Source organism: Neoarius graeffei, chromosome 27, assembly GCF_027579695.1.
Source record: "Neoarius graeffei isolate fNeoGra1 chromosome 27, fNeoGra1.pri, whole genome shotgun sequence".
NCBI classification, from domain to species: Eukaryota; Metazoa; Chordata; class Actinopteri; order Siluriformes; family Ariidae; genus Neoarius; species Neoarius graeffei.
Genome location: NC_083595.1, coordinates 15,829,189 through 15,847,408, shown reverse-complemented (window position 1 = coordinate 15,847,408; position 18,220 = coordinate 15,829,189). Strand labels below are relative to the sequence as shown.

At 40.1% G+C, this 18,220-nt stretch overlaps 1 protein-coding gene across 3 annotated transcripts in view; it reads right to left on the bottom strand.

Annotated features, from left to right (window-relative positions):
- Positions 1 to 6,898: 6,898 nt before the first annotated feature.
- vegfd (vascular endothelial growth factor D) overlaps positions 6,899 to 18,220 on the bottom strand; it is an 80,687-nt gene continuing 69,365 nt past the window's right edge. Inside the window, exons 6-7 of one of the 3 annotated variants that reach the window (XM_060911088.1) lie at positions 7,487 to 7,634; positions 6,899 to 7,249 (exon numbers count right to left, since the gene is read on the bottom strand). In XM_060911088.1, the coding sequence (XP_060767071.1) occupies positions 7,234 to 7,249; positions 7,487 to 7,634 (164 nt within the window). In that variant the 3' untranslated portion in view covers positions 6,899 to 7,233. Of the gene's footprint in view, positions 7,250 to 7,482; positions 7,635 to 18,220 lie in introns of those variants that run through there. The other 2 variants (XM_060911089.1, XM_060911090.1) reach the window with 2 other exon arrangements.

The window sequence follows — 18,220 nt, the reverse complement described above, 5'->3', positions numbered from 1 at the left end:
GTTTTCTCGTGCCACCATCGCCACAAGCATACTCATCAGGGATAAAATTAGCTCATGTTTAAAGTCTTTAATTTTCTGTTAAGACATTTTGCAACAATGTGTGTTGTTGAAAGCGCTATACAAATAAATTTGATTTGTCTTGACTTTGTATGGCCTCCAGGATTTTTAATGACAGCACCAAGTCTTCTAGGCATGGAATGAACAAGTTGGTGACATTTTGCAACATCAATCTTTTTCCATTCTTCAACAATGACTTCTTTTAGTGACTGGATGCTGTTAGTTATGCCGAATGTCACTTAATGAGTAAGAACAGTATACATTTTGCACTGAGCACAAGCAGGGACTCCAGCATAACTAAAAGGGAGAGCCAGAAGGTAACACAGTCATGAGGGCACCCTGGGACATAAAGCAGCCAGCCACTGCACTGTCAACAAACCTGAGTGAATGTGTGAGAGTGGTGGTAGGGGGGTGACAGCATCCATACATTCCAGTTTACCAAATAACTCTATGCCTGAGGACCCTCCAGATCTACTCCTTTACCCCCCAAAAAAACTATTAACAAAAAGCTTGACTAAAAAGATATAATCTCAGCCTAGGCTTAAACACCTTTCTATTTTAGCCAGCATTAACTTTTTTTGGCAGTTTGTGTGACAGTGGCTCTTCTGTGAGATTGGACCATATGGTTTAACCTTCATGCCCTATGTGAATCAACAAGCCTCCACACCCACGACCCTATTGCCGGTTCACTGGTTGTCCTTCCTTGGACCACTTTTGGTAGGTACTAGATCGCTAGCACTGGAAATAAATTAAGAGACCACTTAAATTTTTTTTCCAAAAAATCAGCATCTCTGTGTATGGCAGCCATTTCATTCCTATGTCTGTGCTGGAAATCCAACACAAGCATACCTCACTTTACTTGATGAGCTACTGATTAGGTGAGCACCTGAACCAAATTTTATTTTGTGAGGAAAACTATAAAAACCACTGCTGTGGTCATCACTATCCTCTTGCAATAGGACCAGTTTGGATGACAAAAACAGTGCCAAGATGCATGAAAGCTGTGATTAAATGTCAGGGTTATTCCACCAAATATTGATTTCTGAGCCCATCCTAAGTTCAAACATTAGTACTGTGTTGGTTAAAATTGAATATGATTTTGATTTCTATGCAGTATTCAAGATCTGAAAACACTTCATCTTTTTTGTCATTTGGACCAGTTGTTATTTTCTGCAATTAAATGCTGTGATTTTATGTAGAATTTGGGAGAAATGTCAGTAGTTTATGAACTAAAACAAAAGTGTTCATGCACCTCATACACCAGGGGCGATTTCTCAGAGACAACAAGGGAAGCCGAACTTCCCCTAAAATTCTCTCCCCAAACTGTGGCGTCTACGACGTTGAATTCTCATTAAAACAATAACTTGCATAACATAATATATGCCCAAGATTGTATTTACGTTCATAACTATCCCTATGTCATCCTGTAACTTATTTGAGTGATGTCTGACGAACTTGCAGTTCGCTACGAGAATCACCTTTGCTGCCAGGCTGTAACCTTTCTTATTTCAATGGGCTCTATGGACTGGCAGCCGGGTATCTGTTGCAGTCTATGAGATGGCTCTGAACAGCCAATTTCGGCTAGTTGTTATTGGTTAAAATCGACAAAATCGTCACTTCCGGGGAAGCCGGGTATCTCTGGGGGTAAACGAGACATTGGGAGGGCCAGAAGCCGGCCAGAAGCCGGGCTGATAAAGGATTATTGGAGGTGGTGTTTGAAAGACATGAGGAGGGCGGTCGCTGTACTTCGGCGAGGAACACGGTAAGCATGATCAGTCAGTCCCTAACGGATGTCGAGAAAGTGTAGTCGTGTGCCAAAGTGCTGTCTGAATTTCTTTTCATATAAACATTTCTTCTCATTGATGTCTCTGTACATTACTCTGTAAATAAATGTAAATATTACTCGTTGTGCTCCGTTAACTTTCATCCATTCTATCAGTTTGATCATTCATGAATTCACTCATTTATTTCATTTGTAGTTCAATCAACGTGGTTGTAGGCTAGCTTGAGCCTTATTGGGATCTGCAGTGCTAGCTGCTAACAGCTGGTATCTATCTGCTATAATGGCAAACGTCGTGGACATGCTTTTGTCAAAATGTTTTGACACTCTGCCATATGAGGAGAAAGTGAGAATTAAAGAGCAAGGCAGACCAAAGCCCAAGTTTAATCTCATTCAAAAATCAGCAGGTCATAACAGGTCTTTTCAGGTGTCTTGGTATGAAAATGTGAACTGGTTGACTGGGTCTCCTGTGACTAATAAAATGTACTGTTGGCCATGTCTTTTGATGAAGCCCTCTCAGGGAAATTTAGTTTGGTCAAAAGATGGGTTTGGGGACCTGGTGAATTTCAAAAGGGCTTGCAAAAGGCATGAAACGAGCAATGAACATGTCACTTCATGTGCAAGACTTAGCTGTCTGGGGTCACAGACCATTTTCTGGAAAAGGAGCAGAGGGCAGAATTTGTGTATAAATAGTGTGCATCATATAATGTTCATGAATCTGAAGTGTGTATATTGTTCAGTAATGTTAAGAGAATGGTGGGCTCTGTGTTATAGGTTATACCTGGGTATAATATTCAAGGTTCTGTGTGTTGCATAGCCTACCTGGTTATGAATTTCCAGACTGTGTTGCAGAAGATGTTCAAGGATGTGTTGCACAGCTGGGTGTTGTGTTAAAGACTCTGTGTTGCATATCAGGGTATGATGTTCAAGGCTCTTCGTTGAATAGCCAGTGATTTTTGGATGTTTGATATTTTTGATTAAGGATATGAGGCACTAGCCTGGCAAGCCAGACTATAACATGAAATGTACAAGCAAAAATACTTTCTGCCACTAGGTGGGGTTGTCTAGTTCACTATGCTAATGGGGCACACCTTTCTATGCTTTGATATCCTGCCTACAGGTTTTACAATGAATGCGTAAAATGGGCTTCCCCTGTTTTAAAAACCAGCAGCCGCTACTGTCATACACATACCCATAAATAGTAAAACCAGATAAACTGATAATTTTGCAGTGGTCTAAATATTTTTTCCAGAGCTCTGTGTGTGTGTGTGTGTGTGCGCACGTGCGTGTTTTACTGGGAAATACACCACTCATATTTTTCATACAAGCTACATCCAGGACATGGAGAACCAAAACCATGACATAAATTTCTATACCACGAAGAAATTGATTAATTGTTTTGATAAATTTGGGTATTTTTTGTTTGTGAATGTTTCTATATAATAAAAAGAACATCACATGTTGGCTTGAAGATATGAAGTTTATCATGTTGAAAAACTCATTTTTCATACGAAATACATCCCAGATCTGAGTGATATATTTCCCACTGACTAGATGCACATTGTCAAAATGACGAATTGGTTCAAAATTTAAATTATTTTCAACTTTCTAATTTCTGAAAAGTATGTTCATTTATAGACTCAATACTTGGTTGGGACCCCTTTACCACAAATTACTGCATCAATGTGGCATGGCACAGAAGCGATCAGCTGTGGCACTGCTGAGGTGTTATTGAAGCCCAGGTTGCTTTGTTAGTGGTATTTAGGTCATCTGTATTTTTGGGTCAGATGTTTCTCATCTTCCTCTTGACAATACTCCATAGATTCTCTGTGGGGTTCAGGTAGTAGTTTTGGCACTGTGGGAAGGTGCTTCATCCTGCTGGAAAAGGAAATCAGCATCTCCATGAAGTTGTTCAGCATATAGAAGCATGAAGTGCTCTAAAATCTATGGGTAGATGGCTGCATTGACTTTGGACTTGATAAAACACAGTGGACCAACACCAGCAGATGACATGGCACCCCGAATCATCACAGACTGCAGAAACTTCATATTAGACTTCAAAAATCTTGGATTCTGTGCCTCTCCACTCTTCCTCCCAACTCTAGGGCCTTGATTTCCAAATGAAATGCAAAATTTACTTCTATCTGAAAAGAGGATTTTGGACCACTGAGCAATAATCCTGTTCTTTCTCTCCTTAGCCCAGGTAAGATGCTTCTGATGTTGTCTCTGGTTCAGGAGTGGCTTGACATTAGGAATGCAACAGCTGTAACCCCTTTCCTGACGACATTTGTGCATGGTGGCTCTTGATGCACTGACACCAACCTCCATCCACTCCTTGTGAAGCTCTCCCAAGTTCTTGAGTTAACTTTTCTTGACAATCCTCTCAAGGCTGCGGTCATCCCTGTTGCTTATGCATCTTTCCCAGACAGCTTTTTCAATGACCTTCTGTGGCTTACCCTCGTTGTGGAGGGTGTTAATGATCATCTTCTGGACAACTGTCAAGTCATGAGTCTTCCCCACGATTGTGGTTGCATGTCCTGAACTAGACCAAGGGATATGTGGCATACTGTATATGCTGTTTTACTCAAACTTGAAATGAAATATTCTAACAATGAGATACTGGATTTCTTATTTTCATGAGCTATAAGCTATAATAATCAAAATTAAAACAAAAAAAGGCTTGGAATATTTCACTTTACATGTAATGAATATAGAATATATGAAAGTTTACTTTTTTGAATTAAATTATGAAAAAATGAACTTTTTCATGATATTTAAATTTTTTGAGTTGCACTAGTATATAAACAAACATGTCAAAAAGGATTAAATGGAAGCAATATTGAGCAACTCTGCCTCATCAGAGAAAGGTCAGCCCCTGCATGTTAGCTATTTTCCAATCAGAGCAGGAGAATAAAAGCACAGGCAGGGAACAAGCTCACTTGCACATGATACACACCAGTCAGAATCAATTCATGCCCTAATGAAGACACAAAAGCACTTGACTGAACTGAGCAATTTGGGGAAAAAAATTCAGCCAGACTGTTCTGTGAATGAAGGAATTAGTATAGTTTCATTAAATTTAATGCATCCATTTTCATCTGTGTGCGCAATAGAACCCTGTTGTGGGGAAAATTGTCACTATATGAAAACATTGTACATGATAAGGGGATAAGAGCCCTTAATCAAAATGCCAGATGGTACATGACTTTCTCTTTATCCATCAACCCTCCAGTCTTCATTTTATTTTTCTTTGTTTGTCTGAGGCCCACATTGGAAGAAAAAAAATACTATGGTTGTGTGAAACAGTTTGTCATGTATATACGCCTGTGACCATGTCCATGTGATTATGTATGCCTTTACTGTATGTATGAAACAGCCCTTAAAACGCACTATGAAATGTATGTAAACTGTGAAAATGAATTTCCCTAAGGGGACTGTAAATAAACTAACTAACTAACTAACTAACTATTGGGTTTATGTAGCAACTTGGCCAAATGGAACAACTCCCATTTATTCAATCCTTTCACGTTAATATTGTTTGTCTGAACTTATACAGCTGTGTGACCATGGATGGATGAATATGACACAATATGGCCAGTGTTGCCAAAAAAAAAGGGGGAAAGGCCTGGGAAAATATGTTTATTTCCTCATGGTCCCTGAGAGACAATTAATCAAGTCTCAGATGGTGTGGTGTTAGTGATAGTATAATACAGCAAATCCTGCATCCAATAATCTGTTGAGTGTCAACCTACATCTAAAGTAGAAGTCATTTTCTTTTTTTTTAACCATGTTTTTCCACAGCTGTCAGACCCACTTAAGGCTGCACTGTAATATGGAATCAGAGATGTGTGCAGTTACATACTTTTATTTTCTTTAAAAAAAATACAGGAAAGAACAGAAAAGTAATGTGTTTTCAGGATGGAAAAAGATTATAAAAGTACTTTGGCTGTTTTGAGTGTTAATTAGCTTTATTCAAGTATTTTGTTTATTATGCAGTACTGTTGAGGTCCAGTACATAGAGAAATGTTGGGACAAAGACAGCATAGAATTGAAGCACAGATATTATGTATCCAAAATACTGGTCATAAGCAATAATAGATGCATTACCTGTATAACACTATCTATACATGGGAAGTAAACTGCACTCTGATCAGACCATATGGAAGACCATAAGGCTGTCATTGCCATGACACAACTATAATATTAGGAATGGAGGTATGGACAGAGGAATGACAATATTTTACACAAGTTTGGATTAACAATTTAAAATAAACTAATAGAAAAAATTTATCAGAGGAACTGTACAGTATATTACATCTGCAAAGCTTATTGTTCCATTACTAAAACAAGGATTCACTGCTATTGACATGTTTCTCACATCCTTCATATGTTTTATTTATGACCATAATTTATCATCACCATGAAACTAATGGCAGAAATTTCAAAAACATCCAAGAAGCAATGCCTTCAAAAGCACATCACTGATTTAGATTTGTTCCAATGTCCCAGGAAAAATATATATAGATCTGAAGGCAGCACAGACATTACAAAATCTGACATTCACACATTGATACATATGTTTAACTTTAAGGAGCTTTAAGGAGTAGTGAAGCCTACTAGAAATTCGTTGGTGAAAGGAAACTAACTGAAAGAAAAAAAGTTTGGGGTTTTTTTTCTATTACTTTAGGATAAAACTACCCAGTGAACTGTGTAGCCTAGGGAGATGTGTAGATATAGCCAGTATATATGTGTACAAGATATTTATTATTTAAAAAAAAACACTAGCAAAGCAAAATCCAACAATGTTAAACATAAAATCTCTCCACATCTGTCACGGACAAATGTCCAGATTCCCTTCATTCATAAATATGGTGTCACATCAAAACAGATCAATAAAAATTTTCACATTTATGTCTCCTCATAAAATAAAATAATCCACAATGCCTTAGTTTTACACTGAAAATCAACATTTTCTGAAATCAAACTCAATACATATAAAATATATGAAATAAGCATTTTATGACAATCACATTTTGCGCAAATGGATATTAAAATGCTCGTTGATTACAATATTAAAAGGAATTTGAATTGAATTTACTATGTACACAATTATTAAATACCATATACTGTAGCATATGCACGTCCACAGCATGCTTCTCATGCGTTTAACAGAATTATTTCAGCATCACTCTTAATAGTAAAGCGTTTTTATATTCAGTGCACAGGAGAAAGAATTGCATATTACTTACATAAAATATCATGATTAAGCTGAAATTGCATGTGTGCATAAGGCAGTGTTATAAATAAGGATGTAAATAAATTAGAATGCATCTTCGATCGCAGCTCCAGCAGAAGCAGATTGTCCAAGGTTTCGTGCCTGCACTGTGTGCATGCTTTCACTTTCTGTTACAGCTGTAAATGCAGGGGAAGATATACTGAATGTGACAATTTATGGCAGTTATTAAAAAATATTTTGAGCAGTTGAAAAACTAAACGACGGTCATTGTACATACAGTAGTTTGTTACATGATTATGATCACTTAGAGACTGACATAAAAGTGCAGCTTTTTCTTTGTAATGTGTATGTTTAAAAGCTGAGGTTTAGATACAAGTATAAAAAGGCAGTAGATGTAGAGAAATGACTGCTACCTGCAAGATGTATGGTTGAATTGCCTCCTCCTGATTGCACACAGACATGGAGAATTTTTGTGTGTGGATGTCACCGCTTTTGGAATACATTCGCATTTTTCAACATCAATTTCACAATCCTCTGCCTTTGTGTTGGAAGGAAATTCTGCTGAAACAGAACAGCAAAAATATCACCAAAATTAATTACTGTTAATTACAGAATAGAGTTGCTTATTGCTCCACTGCCACACGTATTTCCTAGCAGAGCATTCTGAAAAGTGCCATAGACCTCTATGCTCCCAATGCAGAGCTTAGTGCATTCCATTTCAAAGGTGGTCATGGGGAACTTGAACTAGCAATGACAGAAATTCAAACACTATGAAATTCAAATAAGATCTCAAAAAATGTTTTACAGTTGGCAAAATAAGCTTACACAGACAAAGCAATAGGCAAGAATAATAATAAAAAAAACCCTCAATGTTAAAATGATCACAAAGGAAATGATGCTTAGAAATTACACAAGACACTGGAATGAAAGCATGCAAGATGTCTAGATCTGAAGATGTTTAGTCCCTGCAAAACACTGATGAGCAAAGTGATCAGGGAAGCCAACATGTTGTTCCATGAGTGTGCCTTCAGCCTCCAAGCTGAGGAGACAGAACACTCACTCACTTATGCTTGGAGTCACACATAGTCCATAGCAAGTAAACCAAACTGAATACTATTTCCAAAGTCTCGGCTCCAGGTTTGACCTCCTGTGGTATAGGGACCTCCAGTGAATTGGGCACATACCAGTCACTTTATTAGGGATGCCCATACACCTGCTGGTTTATGCAGTTATCTAATCAGCCAATCCCTTGACAGCAGCACAATGCATAAAATCATGCAGATACAAATCAAGAGCTTCAGTTAATGTTCACTTCAAACATCAGAATGGGAAAAATTATGATATCTGTGTGGCATGGGTGTTGGTGCCAGATGGACTGGTTTGAGTATTTCAGAAACTGCTGGTCTCCTGGAGTTTTCACACACAACAGTCTCTAGGAGTTTACACAGAATGATGCAAAAAACATTACAGTTTTTCTCGATTGTTAACACACAATTTCTGGTACTTGTGACAAAATTTTGACAACATGTCACTCATGCACCAATACCCTGAACCAATTCAGCTGAACTACAAGCGCAATTCTTGCTTAACACTCCAATTACAATTCTGAAACACACCTTTTTCTAAACTCTACACACAATTCTCTGCATTTGGCACAATTTTCATCAAGGAAAACCACTGTTTTCACATGTAACACTCTGTCATTCAAAATTCTAACCTCAACTGACATACGATGTGCACTTCCTCATCACCTGGGAAAACTCCTTTCACGCCTCTTTACAATTAGCAATCAGAACTATATAAGAAAGGGCAACAGGTGAGTTTTTCTGCTTTGTGAACATGGATGGAAACATTGGAGTTAGAGTCAGAGGTAGAGGAGTAAGAATGAGAGGAGGGCGAGGAGGACATGGAAGAGGACGAAGACGACAAAGGACTGTAATTTCTGATGAGATCAGAGCCACTGTGGTTGACCACGTAGTCAACCATGGCCTAACAATGAGAGAGGCTGGGCTACGTGTTCAACCTAATTTGAGTAGGTTCACTGTTGCAGCCATTGTTTGGACGTTTCGAAATGACAATAGGTAAGAAATCTCAGATCCAGTAATGCCAGTACTGCAGTACATCATTACATATGGACTGTTACTGTATGTAGGACTGTAAAAATTCTGAGAGGAATGTTTGAAATATTTGGTAAACATATCTACTAGTGTATTCCCAGACACAATGTGTACACTATTTTTCTATTTATATTGCAGAACTGAAAGACTACCAGTGAGAGGTGGTCGGGAGCGTCTCCTTTCTCCTGAACAGGAGACAGAAATTATCAATATGGTTTGACAAAATAATGCCATAACCAGCGCTCGAAACTAACGGTGTCCCGATGTCCCGGGGACCATAAAAAATGTCATCGGGACACAAAATTATCATATCTGGGACAATCCCGGGACAATAGAAAAAAAACAGATCTAGAAAAAAGTTCTACATTAATATTATTTACAAAGCCGTAACACATACGTAGACATTCACCTAATTTGTCAATTTTAATTTTAAAACGTTAACAGCGAAAAATACATAGTAGCTACACTTTCGATGCACCTGCATCCGTAGGCTACAGAGCAGCGCATTCTGTTCTAGAATCTTCGGCCGGAGTCCGCATTATATGGACTTGGAATGGAATTGCTACCGCACACGCTGCGCCGACTCTTGCCAGAACAAAAATGCTGAAGTGGTTGAAGCGGACCGACCACGGGGAAGAAACTGAAAGGCCAGACATAACGTCTCCGGGACCTTCAGGATCCAAAGTGTCATCGCCTGGTCTGCAGGCAACGCTAGCAACTGAATGAACTTAATGAACACTGTTAGACACGTTATAAAATACAACAGGAATGATGTGGATGATATTGACGGAAGATACCGTTCAACAGAATAAGTGAGTTTTCTTGGTGTCTTTCTAGTTCAGAAAGTTTAGTCAGTCAGCAGCACAGCTAGGCTCGGACCTGCCACTATGCTGATGTTGCTAACATTTGCACCCACGCTTCGGCAGCGAAAGTTCATAAAATGGATAACGGAAAGTTCATAAAAATGGATAACGGAAAGTTCATAAAAATGGATAACGGTAATGGTGAAAATTATAAGTTGGCCTTATAAGTACCAACAGATATTCAAGGTATAAGTAGATGAAATGAACATAAAAGGGGTCTTATTTTCAACTAAAGTGTACTGCAGATGTAGGGAGTTGAAACATTTTCTGAATGAGCTAGTTGGCCCCTTTAAATAAACGGGTATCTATTCATACAGTGAGATCGCCAAAGTTTAATAAACTGAAAATGCAATAACTGTAATTTTGAAGTAGATGATGTATAGGACATGTCGCTTGTGTCTTGTGACTTATTGTAAAAATGATATAAGGGGTTCAAAATCGCATAGTTACAAATATAATAGTAACTTCATATGATGGGCGGCACGGTGGTGTAGTGGTTAGCGCTGTCGCCTCACAGCAAGAAGGTCCTGGGTTCGAGCCCCGGGGCCGGCGAGGGCCTTTCTGTGTGGAGTTTGCATGTTCTCCCCATGTCCGCGTGGGTTTCCTCCGGGTGCTCCGGTTTCCCCCACAGTCCAAAGACATGCAGGTTAGGTTAACTGGTGACTCTAAATTGACCGTAGGTGTGAATGTGAGTGTGAATGGTTGTCTGTGTCTATGTGTCAGCCCTGTGATGACCTGGCGACTTGTCCAGGGTGTACCCCGCCTTTCGCCCGTGGTCAGCTGGGATGGGCTCCGGCTTGCCTGCGACCCTGTAGGGCAGGATAAAGCGGCTAGAGATAATAAGATGAGATGAGACTTCATATGATAATATTAACCACTGGTTATTTCAGAGAGGAAAAAAATGGGGACACTATTGCTTCCATTCGGGACAATACAACACAGAATTCGGGACCACTGGGGGACACAAAGAAAAAAAGTTAATTTCGAGCCCTGGCCATAACTCTAAAGCAGTTACAAATGCACATCATTGCCAACAATGATGTGTTTCACAATGTTCAAACAGTGAGCCTATCAACAGTGGACAGGGTGTTGCGCAAAAACCTGATGACAATGAAACAGGTCTATAAGGTGCCATTCTCTCGCAACACAGAGAGAGTTAAGGACTTGAGACACGACTATGTGCAAGTAAGTGATGTACAATTCCACAATTTATGCATACTCTCAATAATGCAAAATATGGTCTGCTTACTTTACAGTATTTCATTACTGCATTGTATTGCCATCATAAGGATCATGTTTCATGATGTAACACATTTCTTACAGTATATTGTCATGTATGTTTCAGAGATTTCTTGAGCTAGAGGTGGCTGCACAGGAACACCGCTTCATTTTTATTGATGAGGCGGGTTTCAACCTTGCAAAACACCGCAGGAGAGGAAGAAACATCATCGGCCAGCGTGCCATTCTTGATGTCCCAGGGCAGCGTGGTGGGAACGTAACCATGTGTGCAGCCATCACTAGCAATGGCATCATCCATCACCATGCTACCCTGGGGCCCTACAATACAGCACATCTAATTACATTTTTAGACACTTTGCACAACAGACTAATTCCACCTGATCAGGTAGATGGACCAGAGCAGCCCAGGTATGTAGTCATTTGGGACAATGTAAGTTTTCACAGGGCTGCTCTGGTCCATAATTGGTTCACTGACCACCCTCATTTTCTAGTAGTCTACTTGCCTCCATATTCACCCTTCCTCAATCCCATAGAGGATTTTTTCTCCTCTTGGAGGTGGAAGGTGTATGAACGCCATCCACAGGCACGTGCTCCTCTCCTCCAAGCTATGGAGGAGGCATGTGGGGACATTGCCATTGATGCATACAATGGATGGATGCGCCATGCCAGGCGATATTTCCCATGCTGCCTGGCCAGAGAAAATATTGCATGCGATGTTGATGAGGTCCTGTGGCCAGATCATAATAGACGACAGGACGAAGTAGACTAGCTTTTGTTTTTTTTTGTTGTTGTTGAATCAACATACTACAGTGTTCTGTTTTGTATACAGCTCTGATGAGGATTTGTGTTGTTTCAGTTGCACAGTATGTACATTTCTTGTGGGAAAAATAAAGTGTACTTGTGACTGTGTTTGTGTATTCTGTGAATAAAAAATAAGCAAACAATTATTGTACAACACAGCTTAGAGTACATACGTACTATTTGATGTGCCACACTGAAAAAGAAGGCCTACGCCATTCTCATCAATGGAGAAATGTGTTTTACCATATGCACAATGTGTTCAACTGGTTGTTATGAATGTTTATTCATGTGACTGTCTGTGTATGTCATTTGATAACAAAATAGCATTTTGAGAAGGAAGTGTATTATTTTGAGTGAAAAGTGAGGGGTTTTGCCAATTGTGTGAGAGTTTTTGGATTTGTGTGAAGAGTTCTGAGAATGTGAGACATGTTTTCAGAAAATGTGTGCTAGCAATCGAGAAAAACTGTAAGTGAGCGACAGTTCTGTGGGTAGAAACATCTTTTTGATAAGAGGGGTCAGAGGAAAATGGCCAGATTGGTTTGAGCTGCCAGGAAGGATATAGCAAATCTTTACAACACTGGGGAGCAGAAAAAGCATCTCCACATGCAACAGCAGAAGACCACATCGGGTTCCACTCCTGCCAGCTAAGAACAGGAATCTTAGAATCAAGCACAAGTTCCCATTAAAGTGGCCAGTGAGTGAGGGATGAATTAGGGATAAAATTAGCTCATGTTTAAAGCCTTTAATTTTCTGTAAAGGTGCTTTGTGACAATGTCTGTTGTTAAAAATCGCTATACATACAGTACCATAATGGATGTCCACCATTAATTAATTCTTACTACAGCAGTGATAATTTGGGGACAGCCAGGCCTAAAGGTTAGAGAAGCAGCCTTGGGTCCAAAGGGTCGTGGATTCGATTCCCTGGACAGGCAGGAAAATCCATGGCTGGAATGCCCTTGAGTAAGGCACCTAACCCCCAACTGCTCATTGTATGTTGCTCTGGAAAAAAAGCATCTGCTCAATGCCTGTAATGTAATGTAACATAACAATGATTTGAAAGCCAGGATACCTTGAGTTGATCATTGTATGTACTGTATACTACTAGCAAATTGCAAACTGTTCTAGGAAAACATTTTATTGCTGGCTTAGTTGCTTGTACTCTGAAAACCTTGTCCATTACTGAGGAGGCTGTTTGGTGTTCATAAAATTGATTCCTTTATCTGTATTTCCTAAGGGCTGTCTTGGCAATGCATTGACCTATTGTGTTCTTTGAGGCAGGTCCAGAGGTGAACATGAAGCATGAAGAGAGAGAAGGAAAGAAAAAAAAAGTGCCCAGTACTGCTCGTCAAGTTATTTATAAAGCGCATTTAAAAATAAACATTTTTCAATTGAATTTTCTCTTTTTTTTTTTCCAGTGAGAGATGATGCTACTTCAGCAAAAGATGGATTTTTTTCTAAGCCTTTTCACTACCTTTTCAAGGGGCACCAATAATTGTGGAGGGTGCTGTCAAAAATCACACCAAGGTTTTTAACAAAAAATTAATTGTATGAAGCCAAAGGAGGGCCAAGAGTATCAAGTCATCCAAATAGAACAATCTCTGTCTTGTTTTCTTTAAGATTGAGAACATTTAGATCCATCCAAGTTTTAGTGTCTTTTAAGCATCCAACAAGGACTGCATTGAAGCTTTATACCTTATTTTAAAAGGCAGATTAATTTGTACATCATCAGTAAAGCAATGAAATGCAATGTTATACTTCTTAGCAATGGACTCCAAGAGCAGCATATACAATGGAAAAAGAACAGGGCCCAAAATAGGACCTTGAGGGACCCTACAAGTAAACAGGGCTGCAGTCAATGAGTATTCACCCAAGTGAACTGATAAGCTCCTATCTGACAGATATAACTCAAACCATTTGAGGATAGTACATTTGATACCTACACACTGTTCAAGATCTGATACAATGATCCTATGATTCAGTGTCAAAAGCAGCTGTCAAGCATAAAAGCACCAGAATAGCAGAGTTACATGAAAAGATCATTTTCAGAGATCAATAAAAAACTCTTAGTGATACCGACACGAACAGGTCTCCTCTGTCATTTTATAGATTTTAACACAAACTTTCAATTTCTGATGTAATTGCAAGAGATGTGGAGATGAAAACTCAACAATTCCCTTCCCTTCTGACAAGAATGGACCAAACTGGAAATGATGTAGAACAGTACAGAACATGTCTTCATGACTGAACATGTTTTGTATATTGGTAATGAAGAGGAGTTAGTTGGGGAAGAGGAGGAGGAAGAGGAGAGGGAGAATGTAGGGCTCAGGATAGAGCCTTACCAGTTTGAGCTGTACCAGAACCATCACATTGACAGCTACAATGAGGTGAGCGACTGCCACTCAGATCTCAGCAAGCTGACAAGTGGACATGGTGGAGGGATGATTGTAACAAACCATCTGTTTTTGTTTACATTAATAATTACCAATACCAGCTGTTGTTAGAATCTTTTACTGACATAATTGTTAGTATAATAGTAATTCCTGTCAAAAAGTTATAACTCAGGCCAAAATAAAATAATTGTTTTTGTTCTAATTTGGCAATTGCCTACTGAATACCGACCTCCCCAAAGCACAGTGTGACACAACGATATGTCGCTTAGTGTAGACAATCGGAGTGGAAAGTAGTCACTAGACTGCAGCCAGTGTATCAGAACAGTGCTAGTGTAGATCTACTCATTTTATTACCTGAAGGCTAAAAAAAATATTTTCCCAGCTACCCTAAGAGTACCTACCCACTGTTCAAGCCTGCGTTTGTCATGGTTTTCAAGCATTTTCAACTCTCAGGCGTAATGGAGTATGTATACAATAGAGTGTACCATCTGTCTTCCAGATTGTTTTATTTTCATGGAGTCATAGAAAAGAGTGAATTTATTTAGATACAAGTATTACTTTAAAACTTTCCAGTATTGTAAAGTACCATAAAGGAATACTGCATTAATACCATAATATTTCTAAATAAATTGCCATGTTTATTATGTGACTGGGCTTGTCTGTATTCCTTTGGTAGTGATGGAAAATTATGTTTAAAGGTCCCATGGCATGGTGGTTTGTTGATGCTTTAAACGGGCTCGTGGAGGTTTCCGGATGTTATATCCGCAGCCTTTCTCGAAATGAACCCTCGGCACGTAGATATAGCCTCCTGGGAGAAAGCCCCATTTCAGCGCTTTTCCCAGTGCGTCGTTTTGCTAATGAGAAGCAGGAGGCGGGGAAGGGTAGAGGCGGGTCTTATCATTAATATTCATGACATGTAAACGTGTTACCTCTGTGCTAACAGCACTGTGCCGCTACCTCCAGTGGGTCAGAACAAGCGGATGTGGGTGTCTTACTATGGCGAGAGAGAAGGAACAAACCGCGAAGGGAAAAATACCGTGCGCTGACGTCATTAAGGTGCAACGCGAGGAAATAAATTCAACAAATGTTTGGGTTTTTACTGAACAAACAAACAAATAAAATGAACGAGTGACTTAAAAAAAGAATGTGGGTGTCTTTGTAAAAACTGTTTTGATTGGCTATTATAACAGAGCATGCTGCATGCTTTTTGGTTTTGTAGCGTAGAGTACCTGGCTAACTGCAGGAAGCGGTTAGCTGCACAGCTAATGTAGCCATTGCAAGGCTAACGTGGCACCGATTTTAAAACACGGCAAAACATAAGCTCATAAGTTAGTCAATTTCCAGACTAAACTCAGTTTAACAGAGCATGCTGCATGCTTTTTGGTTTTGTAGCGCAGATTACCTGGCTAACTGCAGGAAGCGGTTAGCTGCACAGCTAATGTAGCCATTGCAAGGCTAACGCACCGATTTTAAAACACGGCAAAACGACTTAACAGTTATACACTTACTTGTTTGCTGTTTGTGGCTGATGCGGCAGGGATGCTTGGTACGGACCCAGGCTTCAGTGACAGTTGATGTGCAAAACCTGCCCTGTACTGTCCCAAGTTGTGGAAACATTCATCAGGAAAATGCTTCCGACAAACATACACCGTCTTAGGTAGACTCGACGGCGTATTATTGGAGTAAATAAAATTAAGCCACTGCGTCTTCAGGGGCTCTCCCGTCAGCAGTAAAAACAGACTCTTTTCTGTGTTGTCACATCCATGTACAGCGCAACTTCCATGTTTGGTGGCAACTTTTGAGCTGGGCGGGCAATCCATACAGTGGGTGGGAATCCAGAGGGGGGGGCGTGGGGATCATCTCCCTTGCTGACGTCGGCAAGGGAAGAGCTTCTCAACGCGCCATTCTCAAATATCGGGCATAGTTTGGTTTACACATTATGAAATTTCTAGCCACTGGGGTGACTTAAGAAGGTCAGAGGAACTCATTTTAACGTTAAAAAACCTCAGAAAGTGAAAATTTCATGCCATGGGACCTTTAAAAGTCCTGGCTTCAGACACTGTGCACACACTTCCGATTTCTGGATATTCCTCAATCTACGTCATAAGGCGCTGCAGATCCCGTCTGTTCGATCATGCTACTTTGTTTTTTTTTCTGGTTTTTTTTTTTAAATATCAAAGGCTTATTATTTGCAATCACATTGCGGGTGAAAATCATCATAACTAACTATATTTTCATGGTGTCACAAGGAATAGAAAAGTTATTTAGGTGTCTGTCTTACTTTAAAATAACTTTCAATACTATGGCAAGGCTTAAAACCAGACTGAAACTTGTCCTAAATGCCATGTGTAGTAAGTCCTTGATATAGGAGGAATACCACTGGCTGCCACATACCCCCACTGCCTGACTCAGGCAAGGGAGCTGTCTGGTCTGCAGCAGACCCCCCCCAACAGGACAGAAATTCTGTCACCACCATCTGTGCCCCTGACCTGTGAACCACCTCCAGTTTAAACGGCTGGAGGGCCGAATACCAACGGGTGATCTGCGCATTGGCATCCTTCATGTGGTGAAGCCACTGGAGGGGCACGTGGTCTGAACAGTGGGTGAAAGGGCACCGCAGCAGATTGTACCAGAGGGCGAGGATCATCCACTTGACGGCCAGGCACTCCTTCTCGATAGTGCTGTACATACTTTCACGCATCAAGAGCTTGTGACTGATGTACAGCACTGGAAGTTCCTCGCCCTCCACCTTCTGGGACAGAATGGCCCCCAGCTCTCTGTCTGATGTGTCCGTCTGTAAAATAAAAGGGAGTGAGAAGTCAAGGGAGTGTAAAAGTGGCCCCCCACACAGTGCAACTTTTACCTTGGTGAAGGCCTGTTGGTAGAGGTCTGCGCGGGACAGAATTTTCAGTCCCGCTCCCGCCCGCAAATCCCGCATGATGCAGACGTTCGCGTTATTTCTCAAGAAAGTTCTTGTCATTGGCTTGGGGAATTAAACATGCTGAGCTTAGCTGAGCTCTCCACTGACCGATCCTTCACCTAGCGCACGTAGCGAGGGTGCGCGTTGCCAGGCGGCATGCGCAGCTGAGGCTTTACAGAGATACCCAACACACCTACCAAAATCTACAGTGGATATTAAGAATATTGTACATTGCACATAGCTTATATGTCACTCCTCACATTTACATTCTAGGAAATACAAGTAGGCCTATAAGAAATTAATATAATTTAAAAAGACACAGCGTGATGGTGCCCCGCCCCCTACTTTGAGTGGATTTGAGCATAAATATCTACAGCTCACGTTCAGGGGTGCGTTTACCAAACAACCAACCAAGTTAGCATTAAACCAATATGGTACGATGCAAGTTTGAACTAACTAACATCCAAAAAACGACTGTTTCCCAAAGCTGTAGTACCAACTTGGTCTGAACCAAGTTGATTTGAACTAACACAGTTCAAACCACGATGTTTTCAGATGTGTTCAGATGGTCTCGTTTATTGTCGGAATTCAGAGAAACAACCCGAAGTTGGCTGACAGTGCGAACGGCATTTCACCATTAAATGACCGTTAAGCCAAATTTGGTGCGTCCATAATCTTCCCCTGATGCTTGCAACTTGGTGTAGATGTTCATTTAGACTAATATAAAATTGCAATACCCCTCATTTGGAAATCACGTGTAAACAAAAGGCATCTCCATAAATTAAAGCATCATATACTAGTTTTGGCTATAAGGCTA